The sequence below is a fragment of the Tauraco erythrolophus genome, chromosome 6 (assembly GCF_009769465.1).
Source record: "Tauraco erythrolophus isolate bTauEry1 chromosome 6, bTauEry1.pri, whole genome shotgun sequence".
NCBI lineage: Eukaryota > Metazoa > Chordata > Aves > Musophagiformes > Musophagidae > Tauraco > Tauraco erythrolophus.
In genome coordinates, this window is record NC_141470.1 from 18170222 (window position 1) to 18194623 (window position 24402).

A 24402-nucleotide genomic window follows, 5' to 3' on the forward strand; every position below is an offset into this window, starting at 1 on the left:
TATTTTTTTCAGCTCTTCAGCGATGGAAACTGGGTGTCAATCGTCTGAATACTAGATGCTCAAGTTCTGCACAATGGTGTAACCCTCAAATTTCTTAAAATTCTTAGGAATTCTGAGTACTTAATATTTTTCTAGATGTGCAGCACCTTTTAGAATTAAGCTATTATAAGGATCTTAAGTATTCCCAAACATTTGATATTTTTTTTTTACTTTTTAAACCTTTGCTTCAGAGCTTATAGAAGAGATTAATTTAATGTCCTTGATGTTTTTGTTCATTTATAGGTTTAGAGGAATCTCAGCATTTGCTCACGTGAATCTGGTCAAATCAATATAACAAGGCAATTTTTAGCAACCATATTCTACTAAAGATCTAAAATGTGTTTTTTAATGTCACAGTCACATCTCCTATTCCAGTTTCAGGAATGTCTGTGACTTTGCTTATTGCATACTGTTGCAGTAGAATATCTCAGGTTTTCCCATCTGCTTAGTCTTGGTGTGCTCCAGTTTAATGTGAGTTTTCAAAGTGATCGTCCTGCTTGGAAAAATCATGTGGCTAAAAGTTTGACAACTGGATTGATTTCATACTGCATTACATATTCTGTCAGTGCTGTGTTTATACCTGTGTGCACATATGCTGATGGCAAAGCCAAGAGTCAGAGTCACGGGTGAGGAAAAGGGCTGCAGGAATGCATAAATGAGCATGTCTGTGTGTATGATTTATATATAGGTGGATTAAATATTTGAAAGACAAATAAATGGCACGTGAGATAAAATCCTTGACAACATTTTTGGGTTCATATTTAAATATGAGAGCCTGTTCAAAGTAAGAAATACAGTGTCCAGCTGCTTAAACTTTTTCAGTATTACCTCTTAATCGTGGTATTGCCTTGCCTAGATGTATTGCAGCCTGTAAACTGAGAAGTGCTTATAGATCACAAAAAGTCTTTAGTCTTTAACAATAGATGTTATGTAAATGCAAACTTATTATTCAAGTAGAATATGTAAGTTTTGAGATCCAAAAATGGAAGAGAGCTGACAACCTCAAACAATGGAGAGGCAAAACCCAGCTGCGTGTAGCCAAACCCTACGGAGAGCCGCAGTCCATAAAGGAGTCTTAGGGGAAAAGGAGCAAACAAAACAAAATAGTCCCTCAGCCCAAATAAATTAGAAGAAATAAGGGACAGATTTCTTCTCACCCTTTGTAACAGCAATTGATGCTTTTAATTTAAAATGAAACAAAAGAGAGTAAAGGTAGGGAGAACTGAAAGCTGAGTAGTTTAATGATTCTGCCTATTCATGAAGAGCTAAGTGATTTAATAATTAAGTTCTAGTGGCACTAGACAATGTCTGTCTTTTAAGTATACTTAAAATTTAAGCAACTGAATGTCATAGAAGTAAAAATATTGTATCAATTTAGGCATAAGAATGATGTCAATAGAAATTGGTTTGGCTTGTCTCTATGTGTGTTCTCTTGAGCAGTTATCTCCCGTTTGCCTTCACAGCTATGACAGAAACGATCTGTAAAAGAGCACTGTGACCTTTGTTAGGCTAAAGGCCTATAAATATTTTATGTTCTTTACTGCAAAAATTTGTAGTTCCATGAATGTAGAAAATATTTTCTGTCCCAGAGACTCGTTGGCTAAAGGAATCTGTCTTGTCAGGCGGCTGTTTCCAATCCAGCCAGATGATAATTGTTTGACCATTTGGCCTAAGTGAATTGTATCTCAGGGAGATTATTTCTCAGAGAGTAGAGACCCATTAAAAAAAAATTGCTAACATGGACACTACCTGAGCCATTGTTGTTTATCTTGAAAAGGCTAATGATGGTATAAGCATCAAAAATCTATCTTCCCCTCCCTAGATAGTTCCCCGTAGTTGGGGTTCCAGCACTTTGGTGAGTAGTTTATGCTATTGCTGCTTTGCAGGCAAGAATACATGACTTGTTTTTTCTGTGCCACTGACCCGACATCTTTCAGAAACATGAAGTTTAAAGCAAAGAATGTGGAATGTTCCAACAACAGAAAATCTACAGCTTATTTATCTGTTCCTTAATGCTTCTGATTTGTGTAACACACAGATAGGCATCTAAACTAGCAATCACATGGATGACCAGTATCCTGGCAGCTTAAGAAAGCGTCACTTGGGCGAAGAAGGCTGGTATAAAATTTTAAAAATTTTAAATTTTCTGTAGCATTTTCTTTAGTCGTGAGTTGTAAACCCTCTAGAATGAATTTGTTTTCTTCTCTGCCCAACAGAAGTTTTGTGACAGCTTTTTGGAGGTTTTCTGTTTCAGCATTCACCTTACAAAGAATATGTCGGCACTACTAGAAATTAACTTCTCATCAACCTCTTAGAAGGTTTAACTATATAAAGCTCAGCTGAGTTAGCAACCAAAGCATTTAATTGACAACTGAGAGCAAGTAAATAAATTATGCTGAGGCACTAATTAAATTATTAATTGTATAAAAATAAATTATGCTGAGGCGCTAGGAGGATTTTTTTTATTGTATATAAACTCTACTTTTAGAGTTAAAGAACAGGACATGAATGTGTTTTAGAACAGAGTGTTTCTGAATGCCAGGGAAAGTAAAAGTCACGCCCTGATTTTGTGTCATGTATCACATGAGAGTAACGATAACTGTGTTGTGCTGTGGACAAGCAAAAACAGTTGCTAATTTACCTAAAGTGTCACTCAGCATGTGTTGACACCCAGTTAACACAATTTAGTTTGCTTGAAAGCCGCTGTTGTAGGATGAAATCTATTTAAAATAGGAAAAAGAAGGTCTAGTGAAAATACAGCATTGGAGAAATTGGCTGTGTCGAGTTGATGTTAATTGTATCAATATATGAGATGGAAAGGGTGGTATTGATGGAGTAGATCTTCTAATGAGGTTGAAAGTTAACCAGGATTTAAATTGGGTCATATGGGGAAACAACGACGCAGAAACATCTGGTGGAAAGGCAGCCTGTGAAATAAAGTTAGTACAGAGCTCGTTCTCAGTCCGGCTGCGGCAATGGCAGGTGCCTGCTGTAGGGAAATGGTATCTGCATCGTAATCAGTTTAGAGTGTTAAATAACAGAAAGTCAGAAAAAAATGTGTTTGAGTCAGATGCCAGCAGTGGTAACAGGTCAGTTCTGCGTTGTTTCCTGCCTTATCCTTTCGAATGGTTTATTTTCCCTGTAGGAGAGGATCCAGAAACTCGGCGGTTACGAACTGTGAAAAACATTGCTGATCTTCGACAGAACTTAGAGGAAACGATGTCCAGTTTACGGGGAACTCAAGTCACTCATAGGTAATAACATTACTTTGTTTATAAGAAAATGGAAATCGTTGTGCTCTTACTTTACATCTCTCAGATCTGGCTGAGTTGCATCCTTGAAAAATTATTAATGCTGACAATGGAAGATACTGATCTTGTACTTTTTGTCTTTAAAGCACAGATTCTGAACTGTGTTCAGTGTTTATTGAGATGAGTAATTGGTGGTGGCAGGTTGCGTGTAGAATCAAAGGTGGAGAATAATCAGTGCTTGTTAAATGCGTTAGGTGATGTTTGAATACAGGTTACAGTTTAAAATATTTTTTCGTCCTAGTCTTGAACAACTTCAGTGCATTACACCCCTCTCCCCCTATGTGTAATGTTTTGTTTAAATAAGCAGGTGAACTGTGCTTGACCCACTTTATCAAGTGCATAACTTGAATTCCTGACCAATCTTTGGACAAACAAGTATTTCTAATATTATTAGTCATCCATGTATTTAACTGCTTTTTCTTTGTAAAGCAGCGTTTGGAAATCTGCAGCAATATTTAAAATATGCTCTAAATAAACAGAGACTGTTATTGCATTTAAACATTCTGTGACTCAGATCTTTTCAGTGTCAAACAGAAGACTTGGCAGAAGAAGCTCTTTGACCCCTAATGAGGTCGGGGTCCTACTTGGTGTGCGGTGCCTTACGGACTCCAGCCCTAAATGAGATCGTTGGGGGAATACCTTGTGTTTTGGCTTTGTATCTAAAACTGAGGCAGAGCTTGCAAAGATGAACTCCCAATGCTATTTTTCTTTTCAAATTTCAATTAATGTGACAGCTGATTATGATCTAATCACTGTCACCAGAGGATACATAGGTTTTTACAGCATGTACGTAGCATTGTATTGCGAATAGTACAGAGCTACTTATTTTAACAAATATCCACAATAAAAAAAGAAATAACACTGTTAGTTGAGCAGAGAAGGAAAAGGGGAGCTCGTGTGGGTAAAAGAAGTTGCAGCTATGGATTCGCTGAAACTAAAGGAGCTGCAACTAAGCTGCGAGTGTAGGGTCTTACAGTCTATACACGTCACCTGAAACCTCATCGTGTAGCTGTCCCGTTTCTAAGGTTCCAGTTAGCAGCCTGCCTTTAATTCAAATGCATTTATTTTTTTAAGCATATTGGAAAACACTTTTGACACCAATGTCACTGCCGAGATAAGTGGTCACAGTCTTCTCAGACCTTATTAGCGTTCCTCTTGGAAGGGATGCAACATTCACAGTCTCAGAAATGGAGAATGGAAGATTTCATATAGCTGACGCTTGTCAAAAACTGTGTTTACAGGCTATGACCTAAAATACTTTTGTAACCAGAGCTCTGTATAAATATTATCAATATTTTGAAAAATATAATCAATTCATGAATATAAAAAATACATTTTGAAAAATAAATTTGTTTTGCCTTTCTTCGTATTTTTTTCATTTAATCCTTTCCTCGGTGTAGAAAAACCTCCCATCGTGGTGCTGGACCTGTCTCCAGAGTATTAGGACTTTGATGAATGCAGCCAAAAAAGAAAACATATCAGAAAAATAGGACTTAAGTTGGTTTTCCTTTGGTCAGTTTAATATCCTACTGCCTTGCCTAGAGCAGCAAAACCATGGGTAATAGAGTTATATAGGACTGAATATGAAAAAGTTATGCTTTGATACTATGAATAATCCATTAAAAAGTACCTACTGAAGTCTTCTCACATGTTTGTTGAGTGCTTGGTGGCCTGGGTGCAAGAGTATCATTATTTACGACCCGTGTTGGAGGAATGGACCTAACTCTTCTCAAGGCATTGTAGCAGGTAAATTCTGTTAACATGGTTACTTACAGTCTGTAACTTGGTGAGTGTTCAGGGTGTAGGGTCTTGGAATCACCGGCAATCTCACAGTGCTCCATAGGCAGGCAACGTTTAATCGAATGCATTTCTTTTTATTTTTAAGCACATTGGAAACTACATTTGACACCAATGTCACTACCGAGATCAGCGGCCGCAGCATCCTCAGCTTGACGGGACGACCGACCCCCTTATCGTGGAGACTGGGGCAGTCCAGCCCCCGCCTGCAGGCAGGCGACGCTCCGTCAATGGGAAACGGGTATCCTCCGCGAGGGAACGCCAGCCGCTTCATCAACACGGAGTCGGGACGTTACATGTATTCGGCGCCTTTGCGGAGGCAACTAGCATCCCGTGGTAGCAGCGTCTGCCACGTGGACATCTCAGACAAGGGAAGTGATGAAATCGACCTAGAAGGCATCACCATGGATGCCACTGGCTATATGAGCGATGGGGATGTGTTGGGCAAGAATATCAGAACTGATGACATCACAAGTGGGTAGGTGCCTTTGCTTTTCTTCTTAAGTACTATACTTTATGTGATTCTCGTGTCGTGTTAAATGATGCTGTATTCCTGTAATTATTTGGAGAAAGAAAAAAAAACCACACAAATATATTGTACTGGTTTTAATAAGCATTTGGAGGGACAGCTCATTATCACAGTTAATTTAGTCAGGGAGATTTAAGCATATGATTTAAGTTTTAAGTGAATGTTAAAAAAATCTTCCTATATATGAACATACTCGTGCACATGATTAAATGTTTTCCAGAATCAAGAGTTCACAGTGGTCAAGTCAAACACATGCTGCAACATTCATTTACGCCCACGAGATGGAGAGAGTGAGGCATTTGCTGTACTTCTACTGAATCTTTTTGCTGCTTGAACTTTTAGGGCACAGTTCACTGGAAGGGAATGAGTTTACACCTCTGTGTAGGGTAAAATAGTTGTACATGCAAAATAAAGTCTAAAGAACAAGTTAGTGTGTTCATATTTCACATAGAAATATGAACTGATAGACAATTATTAACCAGATTTTACATCAACATTTTACTTCTGCCTTGACTGGGAAATGCATTTGTTCTTTGCTGCAGCGTCAGTATTCAATTCAATATGTCAATTTTCAATTGCTTCTAGAAAGTACAATCATTCTTTTTCTTAGCTCAAGTACATCAGCATTAGATTGATGTTAAAACTGATCTTTGAGATGAAAATGGCATATTTATTTTTGAGGCAGCCTTTGCCCTGTCTGGCCATCTTAGAACCTTCGCTTTTCTGTAATTTTTTAGTAAGTGACATTTCTTGTAGCATTAGCTTATTTGGAAGATTTAATGTCTCTTACTGAAATAGAAAGCTGGAATCCAGCTGCTGCTTTGTCACTAACTTAACCAATCAAGTTACACAATCTGAAAACCTCCATTAATTCTGTCTGGATGTTTTCACACTGTTCTTTTTCAAGAACCAGACACTTTATTTTAAATTCTTTGTTATGGAAGCATATAGTAAAGAAGCTGATGCAAAAGCCACTGTAAAACTTTGTTTCAGATAAAGCACAATGTTGCTGCATTAATAATACATCATATCAATAAAGCACCTTGTGTTTTCCTCAAATAAATCAGCTTATAGCTGAGTTTTGCAATGTTTGTTGTAGTAACAGTTATTGCTTTTCCTCTGGACCATGACTTTCGTTCAAACTCATGGCTGTAATTTTGGTGTAGAAGTGAGGAAAATAAATTCTGAGTAGTGCCATGGTTTCTATAAAACACCTAGAATATGAGCTGAGAAATGTCCCTGGCAGATTTGTGTCAGTTCAGGCTTCTGCTGCTCGTATTCTAGAGGAGCCCCAGTCTCTGCACATCTTTACTTAGTGTATAAAGTTCAGATTCGAGGTTGAGGAAAAGGAAAGAATAAGCAAGCTGTTGAGTTTATGAATTAGATTTCCAGAGAAATTTGTGGCTTAACTCATCTCTGTGTATCATTTCCTTTTCTATATCTGTCTGGTCATCCTGTAGAGTGAAAAAATGGAAGTCTCCATAGTTGGAAAATACAAGCATGATCTTTAGGTTCTGGATCTAAGGGACTAATAATGTAATAAAATGCTTTTCCCAGTTGTTACCTCTGTCACCAAAGGAGTGAGTTACATACCAAGAATAATAGCAAGAACGGTGGATATAACTTTTAGCAGGAGAGTCTCATACTTCGCAACAGCTCACTCCTAGTTTTGAGTGTTAGAATGTCTTTAACTGAGTACCCAACTCTTATTTCCCACTTGTTTTTGAAGGAGGAAGATAACTTCCAGTTTTTACTCATATAATCAGCCACATATCGGTAAATGAGATTTCAATCTATAATTCTTAGGACAAGAGAGTTATGTGTACAAATGTCTCTTTTCCACGTTTTTTGCCTTTAGCTACAAAAGCCTGTTTCACTAACTAATGTGAGTTGGTTTAGTGATTTATATAGCACCGTTGTGATCATTGACTAAGTTCCAAGGGCAGAATCTGTACTGTAGGTCAATCCATCGGAAAGATCCAGCTCCATTTCCAGGTTGTGGACAGGGTTTGCAAGTTAGGTGGTTTGGAGATCCTCCCGTTGCTGCGCCAGTGGGCATTTGAAGGGAACGTTCCTGAAAGCAGCCTATAATGTTGGAGTTACATAGTCTTTGGAAAGTAATCGTGTGTGTGGATTCCCCGAGAAGGGAGCGTTGCAATACTGAATAGCAGTAACACTGCTGGATATAATCCCAGTATTGATGGAGAGAAATAAAAAAATGAGTGTGTTACCTTTGGTGAATCTCACTGACACCTAATAATGCTGGATTACCATCTTCAGTATGAACAGATGTTTTGGTAGTCTGTTTCGTGAGTTATCTTCCCCAATGTCGGTTTATTCCCAATAATAAAAAAAAAGGATAGCATTGTGTCTTTGTGGGAGAGGAACGGCACACTGCTTAGAAATCAGAGAGGTTTCTTATAAAGAAAGCATCCATGTGACTTACTGCAGAACAAATCTCTGAGATGAGTGTTAGGGCAAACAGGCCTAATGTTTCCAGAAGCTGAGTTACAGTCAGCACAAGAGGGCATTTATAGCATGAATAGCTCTTTATTAGCTGGTACGTGTTTCACTTTGTCATTTTTCAGAATTGCTACAATCCTGCAGTCTGAAAACCTTGGATCTGTGTTTTCATTGGCAAACTGATAGGGAAGGAAGCCAAAATATTTGTTACAGCCAAAATAAATCCAATAGCCAAGATAAACTATTTTAGCCCTGTGATCCTGATACTTTCTCTGAAATGTACTGGGTCATGGGAAGTTTCGTTTGGCCTCCTGTAATCTACTCAAGCAGAGCTCTGGCAGACACCAAGATTGCTTTCATAGGATTAGAAGGAGTATCTTTTCCAAATGGGCAGAAAATATCTCTTAAACTAAGAAAGTCTCCAGGGTGTGGATCAAAGGTAAGAAGTGGTCTTATTGTGAGAGCTCAAACATCAACAGAATGACAAAGCAACTTTGGCAGTAAGGTGGGTGAGCTTGAGGCATCGGAGCCTCATTAGAAACCAGCACCTCAAAGCCCAGAATTGTCTCACCTATCCACTCCAAAGATTGCTCCAGGTGGAGACATTAACTCCCATGACTTTTGGGGGTTTGTTCGGAAGGTTTTGTCCACTTCAGTCTTCCCCTAGCTACTAACACACACTTTCCTACCTCTCTGTCCTTTTTTCCCCCCAGTTCTCTTTCATGAGATGTAGTGTTAATTTCCTTTTTGTCTGTCCTTGGAATGGAGCAACAGAGCTGTTGGTCAGGAAGGCCTTTTTAAATTATTTTCTTTTAATTTAATTAATCCTCTGCCCTTGTTTTGATTACCCTAGTGTGCAGTTTTCTATGCAGAATTAACAGCATGGATAGACCGACTCGCACTAGTCACAAATTTTCTCAGGAAATGGCTTTGGGTCTGCAAAACACAGCTTGTCAAAACAACTTTTTGCCAAAGCATGGTTGTTCCAGCAATGTTCCAACAAAATGTACATTTGATGATTTGACAGCTTGGCCACCCTAGAGCCTGAAGTCCAAGAAGGGAAGATGTCAGCAGCCCCATGCATGGACCATGGGTCAGCTGCATGCCAGGCTGGGCTTTAGGGTGCACCCAGCACACTCTTTGGAGTGAAGAAGGTCTTTCCATGAAGAACCTTACCTAGTGACTCTCTTATAACTCACTTACCCAGCCTAGCAGTGAACTACTCCCTCAGCTGTCAGATGAGGACAGAAGGGCTCAACCTGCCTGACATGTTCAGGGGCCCTATGCTAAAGTTCTTCCTGCAGTGACCTCCTGTGGGTGCAGTAGCTGTTGTTGTGGGGGAAGACTTTTTACCGTTTTCTTAACTTCCCCATTTATTTGATGCTTTGAGACTGATACAGTCTCATTCCAGATCTCTATTTCCACAGCCTCTTGATGTGTTTATGTGCGTGATGTTCACAGGAGTATGGTTCCTTCTTGTTTATTCAAGCTTTTATGCTCCCTCTGGGATCTTTCTACAAGTGAGTTGGGAACATCAAGGAAAGTATGCTAAAAGGGAGAGCAGGCCACTCTGGGCTGGGGAATCAGGCTTGTACTCCCTGCGTCTGCTCAGGTCGATCAAACTCCACACAAAAGCGTTGTGCCCTAGGTAGAAATCACATTTGTGGTGCAGAGGCCTGTCTACCCTTGAGTAACATGGACCAAAACTATCACTGAAAGAGAGTTCTATTGTAGACTGAAATTTAGTGGTTATATCTATTAGGAGACAGCGAAGAGTTGGATATGAAGAGCTGAAATTGAAGACTGAGTTTATTGAAGCGTAATTGATATTTGTAGGATTCTTGTGCCTTAGTAGCTTGATTTTTGTACTATTTTATTGTTCAGACAGTGACACATCTTGTTCAGGTCTCAGGGCTCGTATGTGGTGTAAGAGCCCTTCTCTTGGGTGGAGGTTTTATAGAAAGAAAAGGAGGACTATGCAGTTTGCTGCTAATGAGAATTTGTTCCTGGTAACAGTAGTTAAGAGAAACCATTTCCTCCTAAGCTGTCTGCAATAGGAGAGGTCACTGCTCCAGGAAGCGCGTCACTACCTAGAAATCAAGAGCAACTGAGCTAATCGTGGTCTGAATGAGAACCTGTTCACCCTGTGCATTGATTAAATGCTAGCTATAGTCTCTTCCAACCTATTTTTGCCATGGTGTCGTGGTTTAGCCCAGCCAGTAGCTCAGCCACCACAAGGTCGCTCACTTACCCCTCTCCCTCAGTGAGGGGGAGAGGAGAAACATGTAACAAAGTCCTGAGGGTTGAGAGAAGAACAGGAAGGGATCACCCACCAACCATGGCCCCGGGCAAAATGGACTCAGTTTAATTCGTTAATGGCTCATTCAGAGAGGATAATGAGAAACAAAGCCAGATCTCAAAAACACCTTCCCCCACCCCACCTCCCCCCACTTCTTCCCTGCTCTACATCCTCCCCCAGTGGTGCTGGAGGATGGAAGATGGAGAGGTTGCAGGTCAGTTTGTCACACGTTGTTTCTGCCGCTCCTTTCCTAAAGGAGGAGGATTCCTTACACTCTTTTCCCCTGCTCCAGTGGATCCTCTCCTCACAGGACAGTCCACAGACTTCTCCAACATCAGTCTTTCCCACAGGATGCACTCCTTACCCCTCAGATTGCTTCAGCGCAGGCTTCTTCCCCACGGAGTCAACGGCTTCTGAGGGAGCTGCCACCCGCTCTGGCGTGGGGCTCTCCAGGGATTCAGATGCCTCTCCGCCTTGTCGTCAGCCTCCAGCAGCTCACGGAGACCATTCTCTACAACTTCCTTCAGGCACAGGCATCTCTGCTCCAGCATGGGTTTCTCCACAGCTGTGGGTGGATCTCTGCTCCACCATTAAATCTCCACAGACATCGGGGAGCTGCCTGCCATCTCACCACAGGCTGCAGGGGAATCTCAGCTCCAGCACACCTCCTCCTGCTCCATCTTCACTGTCCTGGGTGTCTGTGTGGTTGTTTCTCTCTGGTCTCAGTCCTCTCAACAAACCTCAGCAGTCCCAGCGGAATGAACTCCACCCAGCAGGCGTCCTGGGAGCGGAGTGCTTTGGAGTTCTCCGAGCTGCACTGCTGTGGCCATCTTCAGTTGGGTAGCAGTGGCCCAGCATGGGCAGCCCCCCACCTTCTCTCTCTCTCTCCAGTGCAGGTCTGGCCTCTGTTCAGGCTCCTTTGTCCCCATCATAAACAGGGTATTCACAGAGGCAGAGTGGCTCAGCCCCGGCGGGAGGGAATGGGGGGTCAGACCTGGCCAGAGCCCGGTCCAGCCAGTTTTGGAGCAGGAAGGCTTTTCACAGCTACTTACAGGGGTCATTTTTGCAGCCCCTCTCATGCTACCAAACCTCATCGCTTAAAGCCGGCACACGTGGTGATTACCACTGAACTTTTTTCTGTACGCTTCAAGTCAGTCATTTTACTGGACATTGCGCTTCAAATGGTATGATTTTAATGATAAGATTTCATCTAAATACAGTGGATGGGTAAAACTGCTTTCCTTATATGGCTACAACACTTCAACATGACTAAGAATCATTAAGAGGTTTGTTTTATTTTTCTTCTCTGTTTGAGCAGAGTGTTTATTTGAACTGCCTTCTGTCTTGCTAGGACCGGCTTCTTACATTTTGATCTTTTCAACATTGCAGAATAGCTACTATATATGGTAAATAGATAATTAACACAAATAATGAAGAGGTCAGACAAGCAAACTCAAAATTTTGGCTTTTATGAAAGGGTATTAGGAAACTTTGATTTCTGACTTCTTAGTAAACTACGTTGAAACTGGTTCAGAACTAGCTTTTGGACTTAAAGTCATAGATATCCTGGTGCTGTGAGAATGAAAAGAAAAAAATATGGCAGTTTTAAATCAAAATAATATTCTTATTCCAAGAACTATACTTAAAGATCTTTATAGGAGATGCGAATAGAATATTACATAAGCATTTTCAGTATTATTAATATAGTATATTATTTGAAACATTCTTAAACATTGCACTCAGTTCAGCAATAGTTCTGATGTCAGCTTCATCAATAAAACAGTATTTGATCATTTATCACAAATTCTGTCTCAGATAACATGCTCTCATAGAGCTTTTCTTGCAGTGTAGGTAGGATTCAGCAGAGGAAGACATCATAGGCTTATAAGTCATAACCTTAGGGATCAGTTGGAATCAAGCTTTTTATTCAGTATACTGCTAAAAAGGGCCACATTTGGTCGTACGTAGCGTTTGTCAGTAAAACAAACTCACAAGTTGTGGTGTGTTGTATTTTTTGCTTACTTGTACAAACTGTCCTATTGTCAATGACTACCAAAATACCTATTAATAGTCATTACTCCACTCTGGGCTTGTTTCTGTAATAAACACCTCAGCGATGTTTGAACTGCGGATTCAGTGCCAACAGGTTTTTGTAATTTGAGCAAAAGGCTTCAAAAGGACAAAATACTGTCGACTCTGGAGCTAGCCAGTAGAGGGAGATGCAACCATACACAGTTGGTCAATATGGATCATCTGCAGGGAAGGAGTAGGCATGAGCAAGTCAAAAGTTGCTGCAGAGTAACTCTTCCTCCCCTGTTGACTCTGCTGAGAACCTGTGGAGAAGCAGCACTCCCTCGTTACTTCTCTTTGGTCCCACGTCGTTCCTCTCCCTAGCAAAACTCAAGAGGCCGATGCAACATCGATCGCTTGTTCTATCGTTTATTTCTATGATTTTCATTGAAATAGATTCTGAGGAGGATTTAGACATTTAAATCAAAATTGGTGTATGTAAAACCCCATTCAATAGATGCCCGATTCTGGTGGATCTTCAGCTTGCTTCAGACTGGCAGCCTGTGCTTGGTGGGTGTGATTGTTTTCCTCTCTTAAGTTTCTGCCCATGTTTCACTGGAGTCCAGAGTGCCATTTGCACACCGGAAAGGCCTGGCCTCTTGCGTGTCTCAGTCTCCTCTGAAACAGGAATGGATGCAGTGATGTGAGAGATGCTTTCTTTCAGTCTAATATTCTTCTCTTATATACTGAGAACTTCTCTTAAACTACATCTGTCTCAGACTGCTAATTCCACAGGAAACTGGTTTCTTCAGAAGCTCGACGAGAAGCCACTGCCCTGGAGGGAACAGATGTGGGGGCATGTATGAGATCTGACCTATCGTGGCAGCAACCACCCAAGTCCCTTACAGATTCTACTGTCCTTGGAATTCCTTTCCTTAGCAAATGCAAGGTTCATAGTAACAAGCCTGTAGACTTCTTGAAAGGGAGACCCAGCTGAGAACATATGTAGAAATAAATTTAGCCCTGGGCAGCAGTGACCAAAAATTGTTATGTGACGGCTGCTGAATGACTTATTTGCCAGGCAATCTTAAAACATCTCCAAATAGAAAAGTATTGATTTCACAGAAGCCACTTCTTCGTATAGATTTATTCTTTTTTTCCCCAGAAAAAGGTCTGAGGATTAAGTAGTTCACAGGAGTGAACTTGTTTTGCTTCTAGACTGATTTGGACGGTATGAATAAGCAGCTACTGTTCATGTTATTAGTGATTTACAGGTGAGAGGTTTCTTCAAGTAAACTACAAAACTAAAATATACTTATTAATTTTTGCATAATCTCATTTTTCCTGTCTTACTCATTAGTGGAATAGGTGTCTCCTTCTTCTCAGCAGTGATTAGGATTTTTGAGACTACAAGTTGCTTATTGTTTTTTCTGGGTTTACTCCATGTTTGGGTTTGAGCATCTTCAAAACAATTTTTAGTTTGTTCATTAATTTGTTGATTGCAAAAAGTTAGCGATTATTAGTAAAAGTCTATTAATTTATAAATTATAGACTGCCTTATATATGAATTGAAATTATAAATTAAATAAGCATTAGATTTGTGTTTCTATGAACCTGAAAGGTAATATTTGGTCTAATGTTAGGGATTCGGGTACTGTATTAGCAGTCCCAACCTGAAAGCTCAGGACCCAATCCTGTTCCTGAACATCTTTCTTGAAATTCACATAGATCAAAGAATGGAATTTAAACCAGACAGGCTTATAGACAGGGTATGTGTTCAACTCTTTGGTTAGAGAGAAGAAGTACTGTGCTGATGTGGTGGGTGCTATGACAGAGAGTAGGCAGGCAAGAATAATGCATGGAAAGACTTGGGGGGAGACATGGAAAAAGATCATATGGTCGAATTCCAATGTCATGACGGAAAATGCAGACCAAATTCATACTAACCTGAGAATTTTGGGGTTCTCATCATCCTGCTGCTAGACTAACATTTCTTTTAAGTCAGATTTAGAACAAATTCCTCATTGCTATAACAAGATCGTTTTGATCACATTTATCGTATTTCAGAAACAGCAGTGGAGAATTTTCTGCTGTTGGTGGGTTTTAGTGGCTGGCAAAGTTGGACTCCTTTGATACTCAAAGCTTGTTAAGCCTCTTCATCTTGTTTAACTGACTGTAATGATGAGGCAGATGAAGCCTGGTGAAAATAAACATTTAAAGGAAAACTTTAAGGATAACAGTGTTATTGCTGCAGCTGAAAGAGAACACTTCTGAGTGTCAAAGCGGATATTGACACATGGAGTAATCCAAAAGCTGTAATTCCTACAAGCTTCTTATTTCTTCAAGTTTCAAGCACTTGGGTCACTGGGCAAGTCTTATGTCAGGAGGCACCTGGGCAGCTGTTTCCAAACTAACTTTGAATGAAAAGCCCCAAGAGGAAGGCAGGAGCACCCGGGCTGCCAGAGTTCGCTCTGGTTTTGAGACACGTGTGATGCTCAGCAGTTCAGCGTAGGCTTGCCCTGTCTGTTGTGCACTGCTGACTTACCTGCTGCCTCCTTCTCTTCCTAATACTTAGGTAAAGAATGTCTGTCCCTTAGCTATCTATTTTCAAAATCGGAAAATTCATCTTCTTACATTACGGAGTGAAATGAATATATATAAAGTGGTAGAGGTGTCAGACCATAAAAGTAGGTGTGCTGTTGGCTGTATACATGAGTAAGTAGGGAATGTGGACAGAAGTCAAGTGACTGAAACCACTGGATTCTACTGATCCTTGGCATAACCTGTTCCTGTTTCCTCTGCGTGCCTTTCAGGAAGGGGAAATAAATCACTTCAGCATCAGAAATACCCTAAAAATATTGCACTTGGAAGAACTTATTAAGGCATTCAAAATTTCAGAGGCACAGAAGGGGTGTATTTGGCTAAAGAAAAGAGAAGCTTAAAAGTCCAGGTTGTTCAGGGAACTCCAAAGCAAATTACTTTATGCCTTTAATACAGGGCAGGGAGCCACTTTCTTATAGGAGAAATAAAGTCACCTAGAAAGTGGGCTGTAAGTTCCAGTTGTCTGTTAGAAGTGCATAATACTGCTCTTGTTTAACCTGAGTCTTTTCATGTTCAAAGAAGTTTGGTTAATTTTGTTTCCTTGCTGGTGAAGAGTGAAACTATAGAGACGAGTATTAAGCATTAATTCCTGAAAATATTAGAAAGTCCTTTTAACCAGTCATCACCGTCTCACTGCCCATCCATTAAGTATATTCAGCTTCATTCAAGGCAGTCATTCCCCATGGTTGGTAACATCCCTAAAGCATCTGAGCTATTAAATTTTTTGAACATGTAGAATTTACCTATCTATATAAAAGTCACAGAGTATGGATAGTACAATTTTTCCCAGCTCATGTATTTAAACTTCTTCTTAGAAAAATACTTCGAAGTGCTTGGTTTTACACTGAATGTACTTGGCAGAGTTGTTAAGATTCATGAATCTAGCAAGGCATCTAGTACAAATTTGTCATTGTTTTTTATAGGAAAAGTCAAAGAAATTATACCTAATTGATAGCTGGTCTAATACAATTGTTTGGACCATCATAGAGGAGAGGCTAGTATACTGGCATTCCATATTCTGTAGCTGTATGTTAGGGTAGTAAATCCAGATGGCATTGAATACTCTTAGAATTAAATGGATGCAGGATAATATTTCCTGGTGTTATTCCTCCTTGAGTAAAATCTTGCAAGATTGTCTTTAGAAAAATATACCTTCGTGATATTCTTCCTTGTCATAAAGCAAAAATCGACAGCAGTAATAATGTTGTATTCCTAAAGGCAAGATGGCTTCTGAGGGCCAAGACAGTTTGAAGGGTTGGAGAGGAAGTAAAAGAAATCAACAGCTGGCAGTTTGTGGCACCAGTAACTTTTCATCTCCTCTGGACTAACCAATAGATAGTAGAGAATTTATTTATCTCCTCTGGACTAACCAATAGATAGTAGAGAATTTATTTTTTTCGTTTATTTTGAAGTGTATTTATTGTAAATGCATTTTTCTTCGCAGAATTTAGAAGCTAATACCTCTCCTCCTTTCACCTCGCTGTTGCATGCACGACTTTGGGCATTGTTGCTTTTGGCATCTTTTTGGAATTAAACATTCCTGGATAGAGGATATTGCATGTAATAAAAATAAGATATAAAGCTTTCAATCTGTGATTACATGAACCTATTTCAAAATACAAAAATCTGTCTTGTGTTGTTCTGGCATGTAAGAAACATGTCCTGTTGGTATAGTGGGTAAAAGTTGTCATCTATGTCTGTGCTTTTTTAGGGGCTCTTGGTTAGTAAAGCTCATGATCTAGTTGTCAAAGATGCCAAAGGTGGCCAGCTTCCATTGACTTCTGTCAGATTTATGAGTGCTTAAAACAGCTGAAAATCCAACTGTTAGTTTTCAGTTTGATGCATCTGCAGAATTATTCTAATCTATCAGATTGGTGAGCTGCTGTGTAGAGGATGGAATCTGCTGATGTTAGTAAAGAGCCTTTCCATTGATTTCAGCTTGGCTAACTCTTAGGAGTAATATATTTCCTTACACGTATTCTGAGTAATGCGTATGGAGAACAATGTATTTCAGCTGTAATTGATCTTTTTTATCAAAGGACTAGTCATATACCAGAAATCTAACAGCAAAGCCAAAATGTGCATTTTCCAGTAAGAAACATGTTTCCTACAGAAACATGTTTCGTGTGCAGACAAGTATCTGCACTAAACCTATTGGCGTATGTACATTAGATGTTTTTGCAAAACGCTGTTTGCGTGTTTGTATAATAATATGGTCTTAAGCTCTGCTTTCCTTTTCTTTCCCTTTCTTTTATTTTAGTAGCTTAAGGAAAAAATATTCTTCCACAATAAAATAGTTATAAACTATAGGAAACAAAAGCTAGAATGCAAGACCTAAGGTGAATTCCACACGAGTTACAGTGCAACTGCTCCTCTTGCTTTTTACAGTCTTTGTTTATGAGTTTGGAGAATCGCGTCCCCATAGATTTGCTGAACGGAGAATACTCTTGTGTCTGACATGAGTGGCTTAGCAACCTCTTTGTTAGACACCCCAGAGAGTCTCCTCAGTTTTTCCTGGGAAGGCCCTGTACAGATTTATACAACTAACTGAAACACTGAGCAGCAGATTGTGCAAGGCTTCTTGAATCTTTACCATCCCATTTTTTAAAAACGTAGTAATCAAATTTGACTTAGGTAAAGTACATCTGTTGCAGTAGCATCTCGGCAGCAGAGGCATTGCTGGCTGCAGCTAGGAGCATCTGTCCTTTCTTGCAAATGAGGGTGTCTCACTGTTAGGGAAAAAGCTCCATGCCTTGTTAACAAGAGGAAGGTGCCCTGTGTATCTGGATGTTACTCTGCGGGCTGCTGTCGATTTGCTAAGAGCAGCTAAAGGGTTAAGAAGATACAATCCCGTCAACTCCCAACTCGGTGAGGTAGGTTGTGTGTCCAGCAGTATGCCAGAGACAGTGGCCATATTGCTACAGTTGTTAGTTATTTCAGTCTCAGGTTTGTGAAAGTCTTTATGGTGTGTTTACACAACTGTCGGTGCTGCTGCTGTAGGTGTACCTGGGCTGACGAACCGGCGGTGGTAGCACAGAGCTCTCCCCATGCCAGCATCTGGAGAGGCAAATGGGACTTGCCTTTCTAGTTTGAAGCTACCTCGCATATATCTGCAGTCAGAAATACTTTAAGAAATTAAGCTAAATCAAGAGAAAAGTCCTCCTGTTTTATTTTGACGCTTGGAACTTGTTTACTTACTACTTTCGTGAAACACCACAAAATATTTTAAAACATTATTGAGATATTGATGTAGGCAGCTTCCTGAGAAACTATTCGAGCAGGGAAGACTGGAGTAATCTCTTAATTTCAGTATCAATATATTAAAATATTTTATTCATAGACTGAACCAAAGCGCTGGGTAGTTTTTGAAACTTTGTTTTCTTGGTTACCACCACATTGTGAAGTTACATTACATGATGGCTATTGCTGTCTGCATCGGTATAGGCTTCAGCAAAAATGTTGGATGACACAACCTGCATTATTGTGAGGAATTGTTCCTGGTGATCAACAACATCTATCTAGTCTTGTCCACCATGCATCTCTGTTGAATTTAAGATTCATTTGTCTGAATTAGAAAGTAAGAAATATGCTATCTTAGCAGTTTGTGAAGTATCATATATACACCTGGAACTTCTTAATATTGAAGAATAGTAACACTTTTTAAGTGCAGATGTCTCTAGGTCACAACTGCAGACAGAGTAGGATGTAGGAGCCAAAACAAGGTTGAAAAAACTTTTCATTCATCCTGAAACTTTGCTTTGTCACAGTAAATCTTGGGATACTCATTGTTCATGGATTACTGACAAAATCTAGGATGAATTCAATGTGATTTTTGCAGTTAACTTGTAAAAGGGTTGAGATTTCCATTGTGTTGGTTTAGCCCATGCAAAATAGTTCAGGATGGTATAAACCATGCATTTTTCGAACAGGAAGGGATCATTAGTGATAGCATTCACAAATATTAAATTACTTCCATCTAGGCATCCTTAATGAAAGTTAAGTATTCTTTCTTTGTTACAGTTATGTTGAATTCAATTCTTATTGATGAGAGAGAGTGCAAGATGTAATGGAGAATGTGATGAGAGGCAAAAAATACCTCTGATCTAGTCAAGGGCAAAGTCTTCATTGCTTCATATTCCAAGTAACAGTCTTAAAAGTGGGAAAATTGCAATATACAGTTAAAAACATGCAGAAGGTGCTACAATAATACCGAAAATTTTTACTGTTTTAATAGAGATGACTTTTTTTTTTTTTCTGTTTTAAAGGTATATGACTGATGGTGGTCTGGGCCTCTATACTCGAAGGCTAAACCGGTTGCCTGATGGCATGGCTGCAGTGCGGGAGACAATGCAGCGTAATACTTCACTGGGACTCGGAGATGCTGACAGGTAAGGTCTCATCCAGCAAATGCTCACATATAATGGCACATTTGATTCTTGCTGTATCTAATGCATGTTGGATCTCTAAGATTAAATAGCTTTGGGAATTCAGCTACTGAATATGTGGATATAAGCTTCTCCAGAGTATTTTAGGTTCCCAGATTGTCAGGATAAACACTGACTTTGTCTTTTGATTGCTTTGCTGAAATCTCATCTGGTTTTTTGTGGACAAGATGCAACACAAGAAAATGTAAAACTTCTATTTTAATAGTGTTTGAAATAAAAAAAAAGACCTAATTCTCTTCTAATTTCCACTGATTCTTCTAAGTCCCATGATTCAGTGTGAACGGTCAAGGCCAAAGATCAAGAATTAGGGGACTAAAAATCCATAATTTATGGGAGTGCGATCATAAAGGGGGCCAGGGAGGTGGGCAGTAATGAGACCTATATTCGGTTAGAGTTGAGGTAAATGAGTTAAATACTTTTACTTTTAATGGCATCAGCCTATAGCTGCTTCTTTCCCTTCCAAACCCAAAGCCTCATGAGTGTTACTGTTGATGTAGTAAATGAACCATATCTTTTTTCTTCCGTGAGGGACTGCGAAGTATAAAACGTGCATTTTGAATTAAAGGTTTAATACAATTTCTGAACTAATTTTTTTTTGTCTTTTTTTTTTTGTTATTGATAAATCTTTCCTGCGACATAATGCAGTTGACTGAGTTTAATGTGACTGATGCTTTCTTGATAGTGATGCATGGATTACTAAGGAAATCCAAGTGATGGAGAATCTAGCCTTGTTTTCAAAGAAAGCCATGCTAAATTTGCTTTGGTGTTCTTTTGATATTAGCAAGGAGCAGAATGGTAAATCTAAACAAAAGAACTAAAACCTCTCGGAGAATCTCAGCTCAGTTTCAATTACTAAGTCAACATATGCTTGCCAGTTGTAAAATATGCCTGGATTTTTCAGGAGCTCATATCTCTTGCTGAAATTTGCAACTTGAAACCTGTACTCAGCCAATAGCACTCGCTCCTGGTTGACTGTGGGTGAAGGCATTGCCACCTGGTGATGCAATTGAATCATAGAATCATAGAATGTTTAGGGCTGGAAGGGACCTTCAAAGGTCATCTAGTCCAACCCCCCTGCAAGGAACAGGGATATCTCCAACTAGATCAGGTTGCTCAGGGCCTCGTCCAACCTGGCCTTGAACTGAAGACTGATCAAGTATCATTCTTGTCTGTTGCTGAGGCTTCTGAACATTGCCACATTAACTGAAGCTGTCTCTTTTCAAAATAGAATTGGTCTAATATAAATTATATTATTATTTAAGTAACAGGCAGCCTTCTGGAGAGCTGCCGATACATTCCTCATCATTGATTCCTTCCCCCGTCCAATATTTTCTGTGCTTGCAATGCTTTTTCTTGCCATGTAAATTATTCTTACGTTTTATTTGCGAAGCTCCTTCCCTGAAGACACCACACGTGAGGACCCATTACCTATGTTCAACAAGAGAGGTTATTTGTGTGTTTAAATATATTCCACTTAGAATGGGATTGTGACACACTGGAACGCAATCGCTAGTTTATGTCAGTTATTTCAGCTTTGAAAACCATTCTTTCAGTTCACGTGGAGGAGACGGACTTGACATACAATAAAGACTCTGTATGGCTGGCAACTTAGTTTCAATGCGGGATCACAGAAAAATTACCCTTAGTCCCAGAGTTGGTGACAGTATTATGTGTTGATTTGATTTAGTCTTTGCTATTAAATACTGGAAGCCTACTCACCTTATGCGGGAGATCAGAGTTTTCTGACAGTCAGGCAGTGATTTAAAAATAGTTCCTCTTTGGTTGCTGGGTGATCATGATGGTGCAGTTTAAACAAAAAATTAATCTTGATTTGAGCAGCAGTTTTCCAGGGTGAAAATTGGCATAAGGAAAAGGAGTTGAATGAAACGGTGCAGTAATGAATTGCTTTCTTCACTCTGTGAATGGAGGCAAGCAGGAGTTCTGCTTTATTGGTACACCTAGAAAACGTATGAAGGTTAAATTTAACTTGTTCAAAGCAGTTGTTAATTGAATGCATGGGAGAACGAGTGTGAAAGGCTACGAAACTTTTGAGTATAAGGTTAATCATTAAAACATTATCAGAGGAATTCTTGCAATTTGCTTACTTGTTTAGTTTCTTGTGTTATTAATTGTAGAAGATTAGTTGTGAAGCTTTTACTTGTTGACTCTGAAGGTACATTTTCCCCTGCAGCAGGGAAATCCAAACAAGGCAATTTAATTTAATGCTTGAGTGCAAGGTTAATGGAATCGTTGCACAACACAGCTGAGCTTATTTATTCACTTCAAGACAATTTGTGTTTGCATAGAACAAAGGCATTTTTAATGAAAAAAAGGCATTAAAAATGCCTTTTTATTTAGTTTGTGATTTTTATTTTTTTTAAAGGTGGCAAATTAGCCACCTGTGGTTTTGTCTCTTCTATGTATATGGACTTGGTGTGTACCATCTGGTTATTTAAGTTGATTTCACATTATCAGGCACAGCTGCTTGATCTGAGACTTAATTCTGCCCTTACTTTCATATATGCAACTTGTATTTATGAATAGGTAGAGATAAGAAGGAAGATATTTGAAACTTAGATTTGAGTAAATCTTTCTGTAATTGCTTACTTGTATAACCTATTATTTAGATAAGATAATTCAGACCTGTGCTGACTTATCATATCCTTGTGAATATGGCAGGAGACTCTATTAATGAATGTGAGCTTGGGAAGAGTAACTTCAATGCTGTTGGAAATGTCTAGATAACTTCTTTAAAAATCCTCAGTGATGAAGTGTGTAAATAACTATTTCCGAACATGATTGACTTGGATGGTTTCACTTTTACAATTTCATTTGAGTTTGCGTCTTTATATAAGAGTATCAGGCATAAAAGAGTCTTCTCAGCTTCTCACTGATGAGGACCTGGCTCATCAGATAGCAGGTTATGTTGTCTTGGTACTTTCGACAGCTACAGCATTGGTGGACTGTAGGTAAAACGTGGCTCAAGGGTTGAGCATGGGTAGGATTGAGTGTTTCTGTGTCATGGTTCGGATCTGTGATGACTACAATGACAGCCTTGGCACAGTCTTGTCATTCTGCAGTTAAACCAAGACCATATTCAGTTTAAACTTAAACAGTTGAAGTCCTCAGAAGGACTCGTGACTGAAGCTGGCTCCTGGCAGTCAGTAGCATTTCGGTAGTGTTTTGTGCTTTTGGCAAGATTTTTGGATAATCCCGGAGGAGAATGTGGAACCAGGAGAGGAGATGAACAGAAAGGAAGAACTGGAAGTGAAGCAGAAACCAAGCAGAAAGCCAGAGGATGTTCCATGCAGAGCACGGATATATCACTATTAATAAGAATGTCATTGAGTGCAGATTTTTTCAGATGCTATGCTTTACATTAATTTCTACAAATGGTAAAAATTACAGCTTTCCGAAATAGCTGAAGAGTAGTATTTTGCTGTTATTTTGCATTCTATAAAAATAGATTAAGGTTATTTAGATGTCTCTTGGCTCAGGTAGTAGACAACACCACATTAATTCATGGGGTAAAACCCTTTGACTGGAGTATATTTAAATCCACTAACTGCATTTTAATTTCTTGAATCCTGTTACAGTGATGAGATTAGTAAAAGAATCCAGGTTGGTTGAGGCTTTGAGCAACCTGATCTAATGGAAGGTGTCCCTGCCCAGGGCAAGGGAGTTGGAACTAGATGATCTTTAAGGTCCCTTCCAATCCGAACCATTCTATGACTCTATGGATTGGGTTAGTGTTCAGTGATGGAGGGAGATTGTTGGACTGTCTTCATGACCATGGGAACCTGGATCACACTTCAACTTGCTTTTCAGCTCTTCTGAAGCAAGTCATCAAGTTGGGGGCAATATTGGCCTGTTCTGAAAAGAGGGGAGAGAAGGGGATGTCACTGCTTTTGGAAAGAGGCAAATTCCACTGGAAGCAGAATTACAAATGTGGTGTTGATGGGTATCGCATAAGAAGCTGCGTCAAATTTTCTTCTTTTTAGGTGCTGCTTTATTGTAAACCATGGAAAAATGTTACAATATAAGAAAGAAAAAAAGAAAATTTTTGTTACAGTATTCTTTATGTAGTTTTGTAGTAGGATAAGGCAGCTTTAAGTCCTAAGCGTGTTTTTTCTGTTTTTCCTCTTAACTGAGGCAATGCAGCTAAAATTAAATGAAGGTGTCTGCAAGTCCTTGCTTTTGCAGATGAGGAGTTAAGTCCTCCATTCGCAGAATATCTATTAGGAATACTATCTCATTACTTCCCATCTCATCATAGCTTTGCTACTCTAGCAATGGTAGCATAAGAAAAGGGGAAAAATAGAGAAAATGTGTCTGAAATGCCACATAGTCTGGATAGACTTTGTCCTAAAATCTTAAAACATGACTGGGTTATATCTTAAACTTCAGATGGACCCAACTGTTGTAAAAATACATAGCAATAGATATTCCTGCATTGTAATGGCAATGGAATTCCCATCATCTCCTTCCCCCACAGCATCCCCTGCTCCTGCAATGCTCCCTCCAGAGTGTTGACATAAGCGTTTGTGGAGTTTCACGGTAAATGAACTTGCAGGGAGATTCATCTGGTATTTTATGTGCATGGTTTTGTTGGAGGGAGGATGTCTTTCTTTTCTGTCAGGAGAAGGCGTAGCTATATCCATTGAAGTCATCTACAGACCTCAGGAGATCTCAGCTAAGAAAGATGCTGCCAAGCTGTTACCACTTGACCAGGAAGGTTGCATGTCATCATGTCACAGTTCCTTCATTTCCAGAAAGCCCGGACAAGTGTACTTTCATTTAGTTGTTATGATTGAAATAATTTATAAATTCTACTTTTACCATTTTTGTCTGTGCTAAGACGGTGGAACACCCCTACATAAGGATCCTAGATACTAAATAAGCATGGTT

At 39.5% G+C, this 24402-nt stretch overlaps 1 protein-coding gene across 1 annotated transcript in view; it reads left to right on the forward strand.

Moving 5' to 3' along the window:
- NAV2 (neuron navigator 2) overlaps window positions 1-24402 on the forward strand; it is a 240549-nt gene that overhangs the window by 130949 nt on the left and 85198 nt on the right. The window contains 3 exon segments of the mRNA XM_086614125.1: window positions 3185-3293; window positions 5236-5625; window positions 19315-19437. Of these exon segments, the coding sequence (XP_086470251.1) occupies window positions 3185-3293; window positions 5236-5625; window positions 19315-19437 (622 nt within the window).